The sequence below is a fragment of the Musca autumnalis genome, unplaced genomic scaffold (genome assembly GCF_047663935.1).
Source record: "Musca autumnalis isolate F117 unplaced genomic scaffold, ASM4766393v1 scaffold_3, whole genome shotgun sequence".
Classification (NCBI taxonomy): domain Eukaryota; kingdom Metazoa; phylum Arthropoda; class Insecta; order Diptera; family Muscidae; genus Musca; species Musca autumnalis.
Genome location: NW_027411866.1, coordinates 262,524,595 through 262,541,054, shown reverse-complemented (window position 1 = coordinate 262,541,054; position 16,460 = coordinate 262,524,595). Strand labels below are relative to the sequence as shown.

At 33.5% G+C, this 16,460-nt stretch overlaps 1 protein-coding gene across 2 annotated transcripts; it reads left to right on the top strand.

Annotated features, from left to right (window-relative positions):
* The first annotated feature begins 477 nt into the window (after positions 1–477).
* Positions 478–15,968, top strand: MSBP (membrane steroid binding protein). 2 transcript variants are annotated; one of them, XM_073978402.1, is made up of 4 exons: positions 522–1,179; positions 15,148–15,300; positions 15,363–15,588; positions 15,645–15,968. In XM_073978402.1, exons 1-3 carry the CDS (start codon positions 846–848, stop codon positions 15,578–15,580), a joined length of 705 nt encoding a protein of 234 aa, XP_073834503.1. In that variant the 5' UTR covers positions 522–845; the 3' UTR covers positions 15,581–15,588; positions 15,645–15,968. The 2 variants fall into 2 exon arrangements, with proteins under 2 accessions (XP_073834502.1, XP_073834503.1); XM_073978401.1 differs by having other exon boundaries at positions 478–1,179; positions 15,363–15,968.
* Positions 15,969–16,460: the final 492 nt, after the last annotated feature.

The following is a 16,460-nucleotide window of genomic DNA, read 5'->3' as shown; positions in this document are numbered from 1 at the left end:
CCGAAAAGTGGCAAAACTGGAAGCAATTTTTAAGAGAATGAGAGGGGAGAGAGAGCTAAAATGGCTTTCTCTTCTACCACAGGCTACCAGCAAAATTTCTGCAGGTAAAAAATGGCAGAACTGATTTTTCGACTTTTGTTTGACGATTATTTCACAATGAAAAAGAAAATGGACGAAAAACAGAAGAAAAAGTCGAACGCTGACAAAACTAAATTAAAAACTGATTTTTGTATGTTTCTTTTTGACATTGCTGCCAGATCTACCATTTTTCGTTCCTTTACTTTTCTGGTAAAAATGTTCATGAGAGAGCAGTTTTGACACGTTTCTCTTTTACCACCCTTACCATTAAAAAAGTAAAGGAACAAAGCTATCGATAGCAATCGATATTTTAAACTATTATATCGAAAATATCTAATGTTGGGAATATCGATGGTTTGCCAGGTCTAAGCTACCACTCGTCCAATTTATGTAAGCGATACTGGCAACACTGCTATGTGTAATCGCGTAATCGGTTACTGGCTGTTTATTTTTCGATCTACAGATCCATCTAGCTGTTTATTTTTCGATCTACAGACCCCATCTCGGCTGATTTTCTTAATTTTCTTCGTTCTATTTCGTTTAATCGAATAATTTTCGTTTTTATTCGCGTGGTTTAGGAACAAAACGATACAAAACGGCAACTTAAGAAGTAAGACCGGTAAGAAATTGTCACGAACGTGTGACGACAAACAAAGATCAAAGTTCGAGCGGGGTCTCCACTCAATAAGAAGAGGACATACCATTCTCTCTATAAAGATAGATAAATAAATATTTTTTTGCGCAACGGATCTACACAGTAAATAAAAATGACTGCCGATTCAATGGAACAAACAAGTGAGGGTGGTTCCCCTTCGACCTCCATGTTCATGTCAATCGTACAGGAAATATTCTACAGTCCTATGAATCTGGCGTTGGTGGCCATTATAGCATTTTTAGTTTACAAAATAATCAAGGATCGCATTGAAGTTCCAAGTGTTGCATCTCAGAAACCCCCAGAACCGGAACTGCCAAAGCTACGTCGTGATTTTACAGTAGCTGAGTTGAGGCAATACGATGGCACTGGACCAGATGGCAGAGTTCTTATTGCTGTGAACGGTAATGTTTTCGACGTGACCAGAGGCAAACGATTTTATGGACCAGGTAATAATAAAACAATGGAATTACACCATTCTCATTTACACTCACATGCAATACTTAAGTGTGTGGACTTTGTATGAGCATATAATTGTTTTTTTGTAAAGTTGTGAAGAGTGAAAGAACATTCGGAAATCTTCTTCTATTGCTTTATTCGCTTATCTTAAAAAATAAACACTTGGGTTGATAGTATCTGTTTCACCGACATATGCATTATTCTCAGGTAACACGATTCTGTTGCGTCTGGATAGAAAGATTCCGAAGCAATTGCATACTAGTCGTCATTTCCAATGTATTTTTTTTACTTTAAAACCCCAATGCATTCAACAAGTATACTGCAATCAATATCACCTATCACCTACAATTGTTACTACATTAGAATAAAAATATTGGTACATTGGTGTTATAGAAACTAAAAAGTCATTCTGACAATAAGTTTTGATAAGAATAGAGAACAACAAAAAATATTAAAGCAGAGAAACATACATGCTTAAGGGGTTATGGCCACTTATTGAGCACGAAAAATGGAAATGTTCATGAATTTTTTTACAAGAAATCTATCTACCAAATTTTTTCAAAAGATTTTGATTTCTTCTGATAGATCACACCTTGAGCTACATTCGGATTTTTTTTGTTGAAAAGTATTGCACAGTTTTCCGACAAATGACCGCATACGAAACGCTGTTTTTACTAAAGCAGTTTGCGGTGCCCGCTGTAGTTCAAAAAGAAATAAACCGATCAGCATATGTTTTTGTGGAATCATTAAGAACATAATAATCTTGTATTTAAGCGAAGCCGAATTAAAAATATCAATTTTTAAAAATTGATATGTGTTTTTTCTCATTGTAAGAAAATCAAAAACGGTTATTTTTGTGACCGAACCGCGAAAAACTACGCAGTTCAAATGTCAATTTATGAACGGGGAAGGACGGACTTATGAGGAAACAATTAGAAAATACAAAAAACCCCGCAATAAAACACGTATCTAACTGTTTTTTGTCTGCATTTTTGTGCACATTTCTTGTTGGCGTTTAAACGACCAGTGGCTTTAAGTGGGTTAAAATGAGCCAATAAAACAATTTTCGAGTTTGTAAAATTTGTAAGTGGCCATAACCACTTAAGTATAAAGGAATTCTGGAACCACTTGATTGACCTATTTTTTACCTGTAATGACTTAAGGGCCCCCACTTGAAAGCCCAAAACAGGTCATGAATTTATTCCAAGAATACTGCCAAACTTTTTTGTTTGTTAATAAGTCCCAATTTACATTGGGCGAGTTTACTTGCGGCAATTGTCAGTTTGATGGAGAGAGAGGTGAGGCATATGGTAACCCTTTGCCTCTCAACACCCTCTCTCACCCACAAACTGACAATTGCCGCAAGTAAACTCGCCTAATGTAAATTGGGACTAATAAATTTATTTTGAATATAAACCGAATTTTAAAAAGGTAAAAGTAAAGCTGTTTGTGCGTTCATAAAAGCTGTAAAATTACATGTATCTTTTTTTGACAATGTTTACTTTGTCAGTATATTAGTTTGTCAATATATGCAATACAAATGTTACATTTATGAAGTCAGCCATAATATCGGAAACTAAATTAATGGTTTCAAGGAACTCCAGTGCAATTCCTTTTACATATCATTGTAAATAACGTCTAAATTGCGTATAAACGTTTTTCTTTCAAAGGACCGACATAGAAATAAGAACGGTTCCAGAGAACACAATGCATTTACTTCAAAATCTTAAAAAACAACAATTCATTGCTCATCATTCATGCATTGTTCCTCGCAAAGGCAACTAAATGTATCAGAAATAAAAATGATACAAGTTAGCTTTTTACCCACATTAAAAATGCGCAAGTGTGACGTTTTGAAGTATAAAACTTCGGCTCCGTTAAGTATTACGGCGTTATGATTGTGTCTCATAACGCCGTAATACTTAACGAAGCCGAAGTTTTATACTTCAAAACGTCACACTTGCGCATTTTTAACGTGGGTAAAAAGCTAACTTCATACAATTTGCAGTCATTTGCAAAGCATGTGATGATATGGAAGTCAGCCGTACATTCTTCCAGGTTCTGGAACAGAGCACAAATATTTCAATACTAGGCTCGTTCAAGAAGAATTCAGCGGCACTTAGTCCAATATATACTTTGCAGATATTGACATCATCTGAAGACAAAGTAAACATGTGTGTCAACACTGACATTGTCAAAAAAGAGACATGTCATTTTAGTGCATTTATGAACGCACACATTGCTTTAGACTGTTTACTTTTCTAAAATTCGGTTTTTATATTTACATACCACAAATCCGCCATTTCTTATTTTTTATATATTTTTCTGGTTTTCTTCGCAAATTTCAGCTGACAAAACAGTACTAAATAAGCGCAACACAAATTGCAATACTGCGAAAAATTGGGAAACTATCGCGCAATGTGACGCGTCTTTTTCAATTTTTGAAGTCGTGACAATACCTATAAAAAGACATACTGCATTTGTGAAGTCAAGACGAAATCACGTGACCCATCATGTTGCATTTATGAAATCAGCCTTAATCTTCATTGGCTTTGATTTACTCTAGACATAATGTGATACATGCTATACTTCGTATATTTTTTACGCGACACTTTATTTATATTTATAAATCTTTGAATTAAAATTGTAATATTCTGGGTAGATCCTATTTAATTCTGACATTTTGGCTTATTAAAACTAATTATACTCTCAGCCTTTATGCTAGAAAGGGTATATACACTTTGATGCGACCAAAAATGTGCCTCATCGAAATAACAGTTTTAGACCCCAAGTATGTTTGGACGATATTCGTTTCAGACAATTTGGAGACGATTTAGAAATGTCCGTCCGTCTATCTGTCTGTCTGGCTGGCTGGTGCGCACGATAACTCTCGAAGCAATCAACCGATTCGGACCAAATTTTGGGTATCGTAATATTTTCTCCAAACTTAGTTTAAGTTCGAAGATGGGCCATGTCGGTCCAATCCTTCGGGTACCTTCCCCATAAAAGTTCACATTTTCCTGTAAAAATAACTCTCGAAGGGAACAATCGATTTGGTCCAAACTTTGAACATCGTATTATTCCTTCCAGACATAGATAGGGTTCGAATATGGATTATATCGGTCCACTTCTTCGGGTATTTTCCACACAAAATACGGATAAAGTGAAGTTTAAGAGCGCCTCGCGGAATGTTTTGAATTTTTTTCAATAGGTTGTCCTTGTGGCTCCCTTTACGACGGTACAATTTTTTTCCATACTTCCTTAGATAATGGTCTAAAAACTCCAAGAAACCCTGACACGAACCAAAATGGCAAATCTGCAAGATAAATATCACAGGGAGTTTCTGATTGGTGAAATCTTTGCACATCGTATTATTTCTTCCAGTCATGTATCAGGTTGGAATATGCTCTACATCGGTCCACTCCTTCGGGTACCATCCGCACAAATTTCGGGAAAAGCGAAGTTAAAGCTCCTCTTGGATCGTTTTGATACTTTTTTCAGTAGGCTGTCCTATTGACCCCATTTACAACGGTAGAATATTTTCCGGTGTAAGTCCATACTTCCTATGATAATGACCCTAAAGTTCCAAAAGCCATGCCAGCACAAAATAAAATGGTTATGGCGCAAGATAACTCTAGAACTTTTTCAAAAATGTCTTCCAAACTTAGTTTAACGTTATTTAATATGTATTTCGAGTTCTCTATGAATCAGAATTTTGCTTACTAAAAATTTTTTGTATACGTCGATGATTTATGGGACCGATTCCGTACAGCGAGGCGAGTCGTGTCGCGTTGTCAAATGCAATTTTTCGATTCCGTATGGCAATATCGCCTGACGTCGTCAAATTTTGTCGCCGAAATGTTCATTTTCCGGCGACAACAAATTAGCTGTCGCCGTACATTTTTACTAACGAATAAAAATAACTTGTTATCGACGATTATTTTCTATCGCTGTACGTAGTGCATTTTTTAAATTTTGTCACAGAGACGATAGACGACGCGACATGACTCGCCTCGCTGTACGGAATCGGCCCATTAGTATTGCCCCACATTGCAGTGCCTACATATTCCATGTATTTTAAAGCAAATTCGTGATTATTGTGTTGTTTTTCAGTGACTGAGAGTATATCTCCGTCAGCACAGCTGACTGATACTTTCTTACTTGTTGTCACTTACACCTTGTTTATTACTCCATGCTAGGTTTATTCAAGGCACTTTTACATTTTGATTGAAATGTGTTCTATTTTAGAGGATATTCAAAATGTATTTTATTTATTTTTATTTTTTATTTATTTCAATTTTCATATGCCCAGTCTTTCGACCTTAAGGCTGTATACTACAGTATAATGTTCAATTTAATATTATAAAAATAGCTTACATATAACAAGGGAGGGATATTAGAACTACTCAAAAAAATAATTACTATGTATAAAAGAAGGGGGCAGTAATTATAATTTATGTTTTTCAACATGTATTTATGTTTAAGAACGACCCTATTATTCAATATTTTCTTTGAAGACCAAACCTATAGCTCTGCGTGTTGCGTGTGCGTTCAAAAATACAAAAACAAAATACCTACATGTATTTAATTTAATTTAATTTTTATTTGACAAACACAGTAACCTAGCCCATAGGGCCATGAGCGGTTCCAAAAACAGCTATACAATAACTACTCCCAGTTACTTATATCTAACAATATTTCTTAGCATATCATGAATCGAATTAAACATAAATAAAAGCAAAAGCATGTAAATTAAGAAATGAAAATATATAACAAAATCATTTCAAATTGACAACAAAAACAAATACATGTATTTTGTTTTTGTATTTTCGAACGCACATGCAACACGCAATTAATTAGGTAAAGCCATGAGGCAATATGAATGACATGACATATGAAACACAAATAACCCTGCAGCTAATATTAGGTGTGTTCGTTTACTCAACAATTTGTACAAATTTGTACAAGTTCAGTAACTTGTAATCGGCTAAGCTTTTTTGCATTGTACTGTAAAGTAAACGAACAACATCCAGTAACAATTCGTAAAAATTTTGAGTAAACGAACACACATAATGATACAGCAGCTAACTTGAAAAACCAAGCACAACAACCATCGACACCAAGCTCATCATCCGTTGCCAATACATGTGTTTTGTTTTTGTAGTATTGAACGCACACGCAACACGCAGAGTTATAGGTTTCGCCCTGACTTAAATTTTCGATAACAACAATGTTGTTTTTGTAAATTTGTTAGTTGTTGTAGTTCATGCACATACCTTATATAAATATGCCATGGATTTACTAAATAAAGCAGTAGTGACAATAGCTGGAATTTTTGTTAATTCATTTTCAGAATTTTAGAATGATCCCAAAAATTGGAGTTGCTATGATATAAAGAAGTTTTTTTATGCAAGTGCATAATTATTATCAAAATAATTGATTACTCCATGTTAGGTTTATTTATAAAGCAATAGTGACAATAGTTGAAAATTTGGTAAATTCATTTTCAGAATTTTACAAGGATCCCTAAATTTGTAAATTATAAAATAATTAGATATACATTTTCTAGAATTCGTAATAACATTTCCATATAAGAAATTGTTTTTAGTGTAAATTGGCCATTAAATTATAATTTGGTTTAATTTACAAAGCAAATAATGAAGAAAATGCTTCACTTCATCCTAAACGTGTAATAAAATCAACCTTAACTGTTGTGGAAACGAATCCTAAAAAATGTAAAAATCGGATCGGATTGTTGTAATATTGGAATCCTCACGATACGTTCGTGTAACACACAACACACATCATGAGCAATAGCGATCAGTTCGCATTGTGTGAACGTAGACGTAAGAGTACTTCTGTAGTGTGTAAGTAGATATAAGATCACTCGTAATAAAGCTCCAATATGCATATTTGGCCGATTTTTGGTATTTTGGCCCTGTATATAGCTACATATATTAAAATCAGGAAATGATCGGATCTTTCAAGACTTTCTTTGATAGGTTGAAATACTGCTGAAAAGATCGGATCTTTCAACGACTTCCTTTGAATGGGTTCAAATGCTAATGAAAATATCGTATCTTTCACAACTTTGTTTGAACTAATGCAAAATATCATATGAAGTCACGTCATCGCATGTAACCATTTCCAAAATTTCACATTTTATTGGGTATAATTGACATATTTTTAGTGTTTAATAAACTTTCTAAAATAGTACAGATTTGAATTTTTGCTCTTAAAATCAAACTATATTCAACGCAATCCAAATATATTAATAAAGCTCAAAAAATAAGCTTGCGTCACAGTCTTCGTTGAATTTAATTCAAACATTACCTTTCATTCAAAGGACGTGTTATAATTCCTAAGACAATTGCCAAATCAATTCAACTGATAGGCAATTGTATATGCAATAAGTATAGGTCAGCTCTGAATACGGTGGTATGTATGTACATCGATTTCGTTTCTTTCATTTTTATTCTATGCATACATTTGAATTACAGATAGATTGTGTGAGCGTATATATCGAACACATTCGATAAAAGACCTAGAAACCTAATATACATATGTATGTATGTAAATTGGTAAATATGGATGGTAATCAGAATTATCGTATATGAAATCAGATTTAAGAACTGTAATTTGGCCTCTGTTGAGTGCCTTGAGTTTGAGTGTTTGAGTTTTACAAATGAGAAAATGTACATATAAGGAATTCGGTCCATGGTAATTAATTTGTTGAATAATGGAAAGGAAAAAAAATATATTTTATACTACTATTTTTTCTTATTTTCACCCTTTAAAACCGGTTTTTATGTAACATATGTATTAGGGTGGTTCTAAACAACAAAGAACTGGTAAGAATTTTTCAATGCTTGGACAATAAATGCAATGAAAATTCGCCTTTGGTCCCATACAAACTACTATGGAAACTTCGAGGCCCCAGTCGCACGTGTTATGATATTCCGATTATGCTCAAACTTTAACAATCTTAAGATCTAACAAAACCTCTAAAGCGCTTATAGAAATTTGCCACCTAAAAAATCCGGCTTCGATTTCCCCCTTTGAGTTAAAACCACCTTAATATGTATATCTGTAATGTCACTGTCAAGACGAATTTAGAAAGGTGTCCAAAAGGCGAATTCAGGTCGTAGTCTTCATTTGCTGTCAAAAGTTTTTGTGCGAAAAATCTATAAAATATAGAAGAAAAAGATAAAATATACTTCGCGAAGCTTAAATAAGAATTTGGTACATAGACATTCTTTATAGAAACGAAATATATAATATTTATTTTTGGTTTCTGTTGTGTGCTCATATTTCTATTAAAAAAACTGCTTATGCATTTTGTCAGTTCTTTAGTGTGAAATTTACTTTTATACTTATTTACTTTTGTTAATATATAGTTTTTTTTTTTAATTTAGACTTTATTTATTTACAATCCTATATACCAGTAATTTCACTGGAAGAAATTCTTGAATCCATAAATTTAGTTTCTGGGCACCGCGGCTGTTCTTGACGAAGTGCATTCTGCACGTCCAATTTTTGGCCACTTTTTCGAGCACTGCTGGCCGTATGTCACGAATAACACGAACAATTGTTGCTGGTTTATCAGCATAAACCAGTGACTTCACGTAGCCCCACAGGAAATAATCGAGAGGTGTCAAATCGCACGACCTTGGAGGCCAATTGACAGGTCCACTTCTCGAAATCAACTTATCGCCAAATTTTGATTTCAATAAGTCGATTGTTGCGTTCGCCGTATGGCACGTAGCGCCATCCTGTTGAAACCACATCTCCTCCGGATCAATGTCATCCATATTTTCAAACAAAAAATCATTGATCATGGTGCGGTAACGATCTCCATTGACCGTAACGCGAGCTCCGGCCTCATTTTTGAAGAAATAAGGTCCGATGATGCCACCAGCGTGAAAACCGCACCATACGGTGCATTTTTCTGGATGTAATGGAGTCTGTAGGGTCTCCTGTGGATTGGTCTCACTCCATATGCGGCAATGTTGCTTATTAACAAACCCGTTAAGCCAAAAATGCGCCTCATCGCTGAACACAATTTTGCGATAAAACAACGGGTCGAATCGACGACTGATTTTCAAAGTAAATTTGGATAATTTCGTAGCGTTGTTCAAGCGTGAGTCTATTCATGATGATTTGTCAGAGTATACTGAAACATATAAAAAAAGTTTCATCAAAATTTAATTTTTTGTGTTACTTTTTACAATTTAAAGTTCTATCCAGCTTAAAAAAACACCCGTTATACTTGAAATTTCACCTTGGTTGGGATTTTAATGGGTCTATTACGAATTCAAATTTTTTACATTACGGATGGCAACAGTCGCCTGATGCCGTCAAATTCTGTACCATAAAGTTCATTTTCGGGCGACAAAAAATTAGCTGTCGCTGGGCATATTTACACGTGAATAAAAACGAGAAATTGAAAAAAAGTAATATTTTAATTTATTTTAATCGTATTTGTTAATATTTTTGGTGTTTGTGTACTTATAATGGCAAAAATCATGGTACAATTACACTATGCAGCACTGAAAACGTAAACAGCTTCTAGTATGATTTTCTTGAAAGTGCATACTGAGACTGCAAAACCCCTAGTTGGGTTTTGTCCTGTCAGATTCAGCTCGGATTTTATGGCCTTATCTAAACCGGGCTAATGTTCAATCCAATTTCAATTTATTTATAAATGAGAACATAGCCCATAGGGCCAAGAGCAGTTCCAAAAACTCGCTGTATGGAACTTTAGTCCGGTCAAAATAGACATGCGCATAAGGGGGAAATAGCAAAAATTCCCACAAAGCTGAATTTTGGTGGAGAGCTAGGGTTGGTCATTAGAAGCAACGTCCTAAAAGTCCCCATCGATCCCATGTGTGCAAAACAAGTTATTCGGGGTCAAAGGTCATTTTTGGAGGCATTATTCAGTTTTTTTAGTTTTTCTCAAAAACGGTAATACTTAGCAAAAGCCCGCTAAAGTAAAAGTTGTAGATCCAATAATTGTCTACAAGATTGGTCTTTATGATTCTTAAAAAAGACTTACCATTTTCGAGATATCTCGATCTAAAGGTCAAATAAAAAATTAGCCGCGTAAGTACATTATGAGGCGAACCGGTTAAAGTAACGACATTATGTGTTAGATACTTCCGTAAGCTTTCAAACGATATACAGTTTGCAGTAATCGGTTCAGTAGAACCGGGTCTAACCCGGTTTTTAAATTTGGCCTTTCGGGTCTAATAACCGGCGAACCGGATCCGCAACCGTTGAAAATTATACATTTCCGTAATCAGCGCAACAAAACCCTACCTTCGGACAAAACGTGAAAAAAATCGGAGAGCTTTCGTTGGGGTCGTTCCCGTTGGGCTTTCGATTATACATGTGGGTTAAATGGGCTATTTTTGCATAAAATGACTCTAACATTGAATAACTCTACTAAACACACTCCGATTTTGTTGGATTTTTTTTTAGAAGATAGCTATAATTTCGCTCTTCAAGAAAATATATATTTTTTGGGGGGACAGACCCGATTACTTCGCTTATTTTAGCCGGTTCGTCTGAATATGTGCATATTTCCCTTATAAGTGCATAAAAATCATGTGTTTTTTAGAACAGCTATATCTCAAGAATGGTTCCTTCTAAGAAAAAATTTATAAGGGTCAAACTTGTAGATAATTTTTCTGTCACCAATATTTACTTTAGTCACTTTCTGATTCGATCAACCGTTTTCAAAAAATAAATCCGAAAACCTAAAAACCCTTAAATTTTGACCTTTGACCCCGAATAATTTTTTTTGCACACATGGGATCGATGGGGACTTTTAGGACGTTGCTTCTAATGGCAAACCCTAGCTCTCCACCAACATTCAGCTTTGTGGGAATTTTTGCTATTTCAATGTCTATTTTGACCGGACTACTTTTAGAACATTCCGAACAAACTAACAAGAAATTGCTGGAGGTTCTATTAAAGGTAATGAAAAAAATGGAAGAAAGGGATGAAAATCAAAATCAACACCATCAGCAGCAGCAACATAACATCAATACATCACTGAATACAAGTTTTTCTCCAAATAACAGCGCCAACTCAAGCGACCTCTTACCGAATTCTGTTAATTTTTCTGAAGACTCAAATTCAAACTCGTGCAGTACAGCACTGGATCACAATAATAGTGCCACCTTAACGCCACTACCCATGGGTGCTGGTTCGGATACAGATAGATTTATAACTCTTGTTAATGCACTAATGTACTAGGGTTTTTTACAACGAAGTGTGAACGTCTTTTTTGTGAATATTGTAAACAAATCAAACATCTTATCGTCGTCGTAAGTTTATCTTTAACTTTCAGTTTTATTACACTTTTTTCATAAAAATTTGTTTTTTCTTTGCCTCCATTCTTTTATTTTTTTTTTTTTTATTTTTCCTATTTTTCTACCACAAAACAAAACTCGGACATAAAATAAAATAAAATCAGCTGTTCTACACCCTTGTAAAAGTACAATGGAATGTTTACAACACTTTTAGGTCGAGTAACCCTGTGGTACATCAAACTTTCATGTATTTTGTTGTTGTGGTATTGTAAACAGTTGTAGATCTACAATATTAACAAGATGTACAAGATCTACAACCATGAGTGAATACCGCTAATGCATTACATTTGGCATTATCGGGCCTTTATCTCACAAACGAATAGGAATTTGACCTTGCAGTAGTTAGAAATATTGTAGCCTTAAACTAGTAGAACTTATCTGTTAAACAGACCACATAAGAAAAACTTCATCTAGGACATCAAAATTTATCAATTCTGGAATTCTGGTATGTATCAGCTAAACTAGTGAGAGTTGAACCAAGTAAACATATTCAAAAGTCGCCCAATTATGTTTTCAGGAATTCTTTAGAACATTTTGAAACTCTAAAATGCTTATTTGGTATTTTGTATCATATCTTTTACAATACGTATTTCAAACACTGTTCACACGAACAGTTTATTCTCGTATTTGAGATTTCACCACATTACTGACTTATTTATTAAATTTATTTATTTATTTCTTTCAGTGAATGCAATTTTAAGCCCTGGGGCCAATTATAATTTATTTATTTATTTATTTATGCTCATGTAAAAAACCTAGCCCATAGGGCCATGATCGGTTCCAAAAACCACTATACATTTACTACTCTCAAAAACTTAAATTTAACAATGTTTTGATTCTTAAAACAATAAATCTAACAAATGAATACAATGTTAAAGGAAAAGTCTTAAACCAGCCATGCAATTATAGTTCGATAACAAATTAACATAAGAAACCATGAATTTTATATTACACTACTATTAAAATGCTCATATAACTTTCGTTTGTAACAATTTAAAGAGGAATTAAATACCTTAAGCTCTGGTGGCAAAGTGTTAAATACACGAGATACTCTTACAAGAAAAGACTTCTCCAACAATGGAGTCAAACACGGCACAAGTATTTGTTTGTTCCTCTCCGATCTGGAGAATGTTAAAAGGTCTAATACAGTAGACGGTGTCTGCATTTTATATACCTTATAGAAGAATAACATTGACCTAATACTCACAAAATTATCAAATGTGCAACCAAGGAACTCTTTAACATACGGAGAAATATGATCACGACATCTAACATGATAAACATGGCGCATAACTTTATTGAACAGAAGTTTTAACTTTCGTAAGACAAAACCAGTAGTAGGAGTAGGAACTCTTCTTATGAATATTGTAAAACTAATTGGCCTTCAGGCTTACTTTACAAAATGTTTCAATAAATAAAATAAATAAAACCACGACTATATACAATACACAAAATGAGGCATTATGAGTGCATGAGCCAATTGAATTCTTATGTTCTTAGGCAGAACTAAATCCAAACAATATAACTTCCTTAAAATGAAGTTTACCTTGGACACTAAAGAATTAACATGCACGTCGAACACTAAAGCACTATCAAGAAACAAACCAAGACACTTCATGGAGCTTACAACATTTATAGACGTACTATAAATGGAAACATTTATTGAATTATCCTGCATGTTCCCGAAGAACATCACTTTAGTTTTTTGTGTATTAATTGAAAGTCCATTGCAAGACAACCAACCAACCTAAAATACTAACATTAAAATCAATCGACGACTGCAAAACATCCATAAACACATATTCTCCCTTGAACAAAAGCTGCACATCATCAGCAAACGCAAATTAAACTACTCCAAGTTACATATAAAAATATTGTTATCTTAAAAATAAGTTATAATTATGATAAGTTACTGAGCTTTCGGCAAGTAAATAACTACTCAAATAGAATGATTATCATGAGATAAATACAAATGATAGCTCTGTTCCAGAACTAAAAAATTTTTACAATTTTTACCACTTTTACACATTTTGCGTTCCCGTACACAAAATTTATATGAAAATTGTTTACGACTTTTACCACTTTATAAAGTACGGGAACAGGCCAGATTTTTTTTTTTTTTTTAATTTTTAGTACATGTTTTCTCAATGATTGATTGGCAAGTAGAAAAAAAAAAACTACTCAAGTATAATAGTGTTGATCAGATAATAACAAATGTTTTAACGATTTTAATAGATATTTCCTCAAAATGTATAATTAAATTAAAAAGGTTAACTATGCGTTGCTAGTTAGATGATAGCTAAGCCGTCCCACATCCGATATGTCTGAGGAGCCTTCTTTACCAAAGGCGAAACATGTCATATCACATAGTGGTAGGTGTGTGGGTTCGATTCGTCGGCTTTCCTTTTTTAGATGCACTATTGATCATTAAACTCGATTTCCAACGAGAAATTAATTAAAGATTAATACTAAAAATGATCTTCGCATAAAAAGGCAAAATTCTTAAAAAAAAATCTTATCCGTTTTTGTAGATGTCCTGTAGATCGCAATAATGGTTCAATCGGAGCGAAATTTAAAGAATTATTTGGGTTTAAGATACAGAAGAAACTTGATAATAATTAGCGGGTTTAATGCACCAAAACTTTTAGGTGAAATATTTAATATAAAACATGATTATTATAATTAATATATCATTATTTCTTTAAGACATGTTTGTGTCGTCAAAATGGTAAAAACAAAACAGATTAGTATGATTAAAAAATTAAGCTGTTACAAACCTAACATTTTTAGAAATTCAAAATAATATAAATGCATATTCTGATTAAGCGACTCTTTTGGCAAATTATCATAAAATTGTTGGTGATGTAGAGGTAGTGTTTGTTTTAAATATTGTAGATCTTCATATTTCTTAGCAGTTACTTTCCTTTTCTCACTGTAAAATTGCGGTAGGTTCGTACAAATCCAATGCTGTTATTCCATTATTATTTGTTTTGAGGTAAAGGTTTTCACTGATCCGAAAAGTTGAGTTTAAAATATGTATCCCCATTTGGCGTGTATTTAAAACCACGCACATCCGTTAATTTAGCATCGCATTTTCCACGACCAGGTCGAATAGTTTTAAAAAATAAAACTATTTTTTAAGTTATAAAAAACTAAATTATGTATTTGTAGCTTTGATCGATAACACAAGCTGCTGACCTGCGATTTTGGAGCCATTAGGACGACTTGTAGGTCAACGGTGAAAACATGACTTTCTTCTTCCTTATCTTTAAATTTTTCTTTTCTGGAATCTTCATTCTTTTCTGGGTGAATGATATAATCTTCTTGTCCGAAGTTTCCATCTAAATATCTAGCACATATTTCACATTTGTCTTTTTTTGGGAGAAACAATGTTAATTTTTTTGATTAAAACATCTCATAAAATGTCGTCATGCAAAGTGGTTTAATCTTCTATTTTGTGCAGAAATCATTAACATAAAATTTTGTAAATTTGTGCTTTGGAACCCCATTCAGACAAAATATATTTCTATCCATCCACACATATGGATACAAATTCAAACCAATTTATTTGTTTTCTTTTAGGCGGTCCCTATGCGTCGTTTGCTGGTCGTGATGCTTCACGCAATCTTGCAACATTTAGTGTAGCAGCAAATGATAAGGATGAATATGATGACTTGAGTGACCTAAGCGCTATGGAAATGGATTCAGTCCTAGAATGGGAAATGCAATTTAAAGGTATGTTAAAAAAGATAGTCTGAATCAAAAAATCCCATAATCCTTTTATATTTTCCATATAGAAAAATATGACCTCGTTGGAAAATTATTACGCAAAGGAGAACAACCAACAAACTACGAAGATGAGGAAGAAGATACCGATAAAGATTCTAAAGCAAATGATGTTTCTTCAGAAGTTACCACAGTAACCTCAAAGGATAGTAAGGAAAGCACTGCGTCGTCCGACAATGAAACAATTAGAAAACGCAACACCACCTCATCCACAGAGGAAGTAAAATAAGTGTTGTTGTATGTATACTGCATTGACTGCATCTAGATATATTTAGTTAAGTTGTCTGTCGTAGTTTTTTAACCTTTACAGTCAATCTCCAGATGTCTCGGTTGCACAGGATCGTATTATTAATCCAAATTGACTTGTTCACTATTTAACTTCTTTTGGATGTGGCTTAAATAAAAATAAAACAATATTTTCAAAATAATGTAAAACAGAAAAACTAAACATTTTTACACTTACTGTGCAACACTAAATTCACGTCTCTAATGCTAATAAAGAATTATGACTGTTCGACATAACCTGGTGGTAGATATAAATATACATACATATATTTTTAAAGATAAATGTCTGGAAATAAAATCCTTATCATGGATGCAACAAAAAGCTACTAAAACCATCATTTTTATTCAACAAAATTATAAAGATCAGCTAATGAAAGAATTTCTACTTCGTTTTTTACTTTATTATTAGTGGTTATGTTCTTTAACAGGTAACTGGTTTAAGATTCACCATGATAACTGCAACCCGTGTCGGTGCACAGAAACTCCATTAATATTTCTTTAATAGAATATAGCCTGATATTAGTTCAAAAGCCAATATATCCTTTCATTTTGTTAAAGAAATAAAATTCTTACGTTAGGCAAAAGTGTAAACTTTTTTTGACTGGTCAAATTTTGGGTTATTTTAGTAATCTTCATTTATTCCCTAATGAAACGTTGGAAGGGCCTAATCGGGTATGTTCTGAGGCACACTTCACCTCTCACTTCACGCCTTAAGCATTTTGTTCACCTTATTTATTTATTTATTAGTCAATGGAATTCAATATCCTTACAGACTAAGATAACAATTCAAATATTTAAAGTTTTAAGTATATATATTAGAATAA

Excerpts from the sequence above, each read along its gene's own strand:
- MSBP (XM_073978401.1), top strand. The coding sequence starts at position 846 with ATGACTGCCGATTCAATGGAACAAACAAGTGAGGGTGGTTCCCCTTCG. Across the intron at positions 1,180-15,147 it reads CAAACGATTTTATGGACCAG|GCGGTCCCTATGCGTCGTTT; the intron begins GTAATAATAAAA and ends GTTTTCTTTTAG. Across the intron at positions 15,301-15,362 it reads ATGGGAAATGCAATTTAAAG|AAAAATATGACCTCGTTGGA; the intron begins GTATGTTAAAAA and ends TTTTCCATATAG.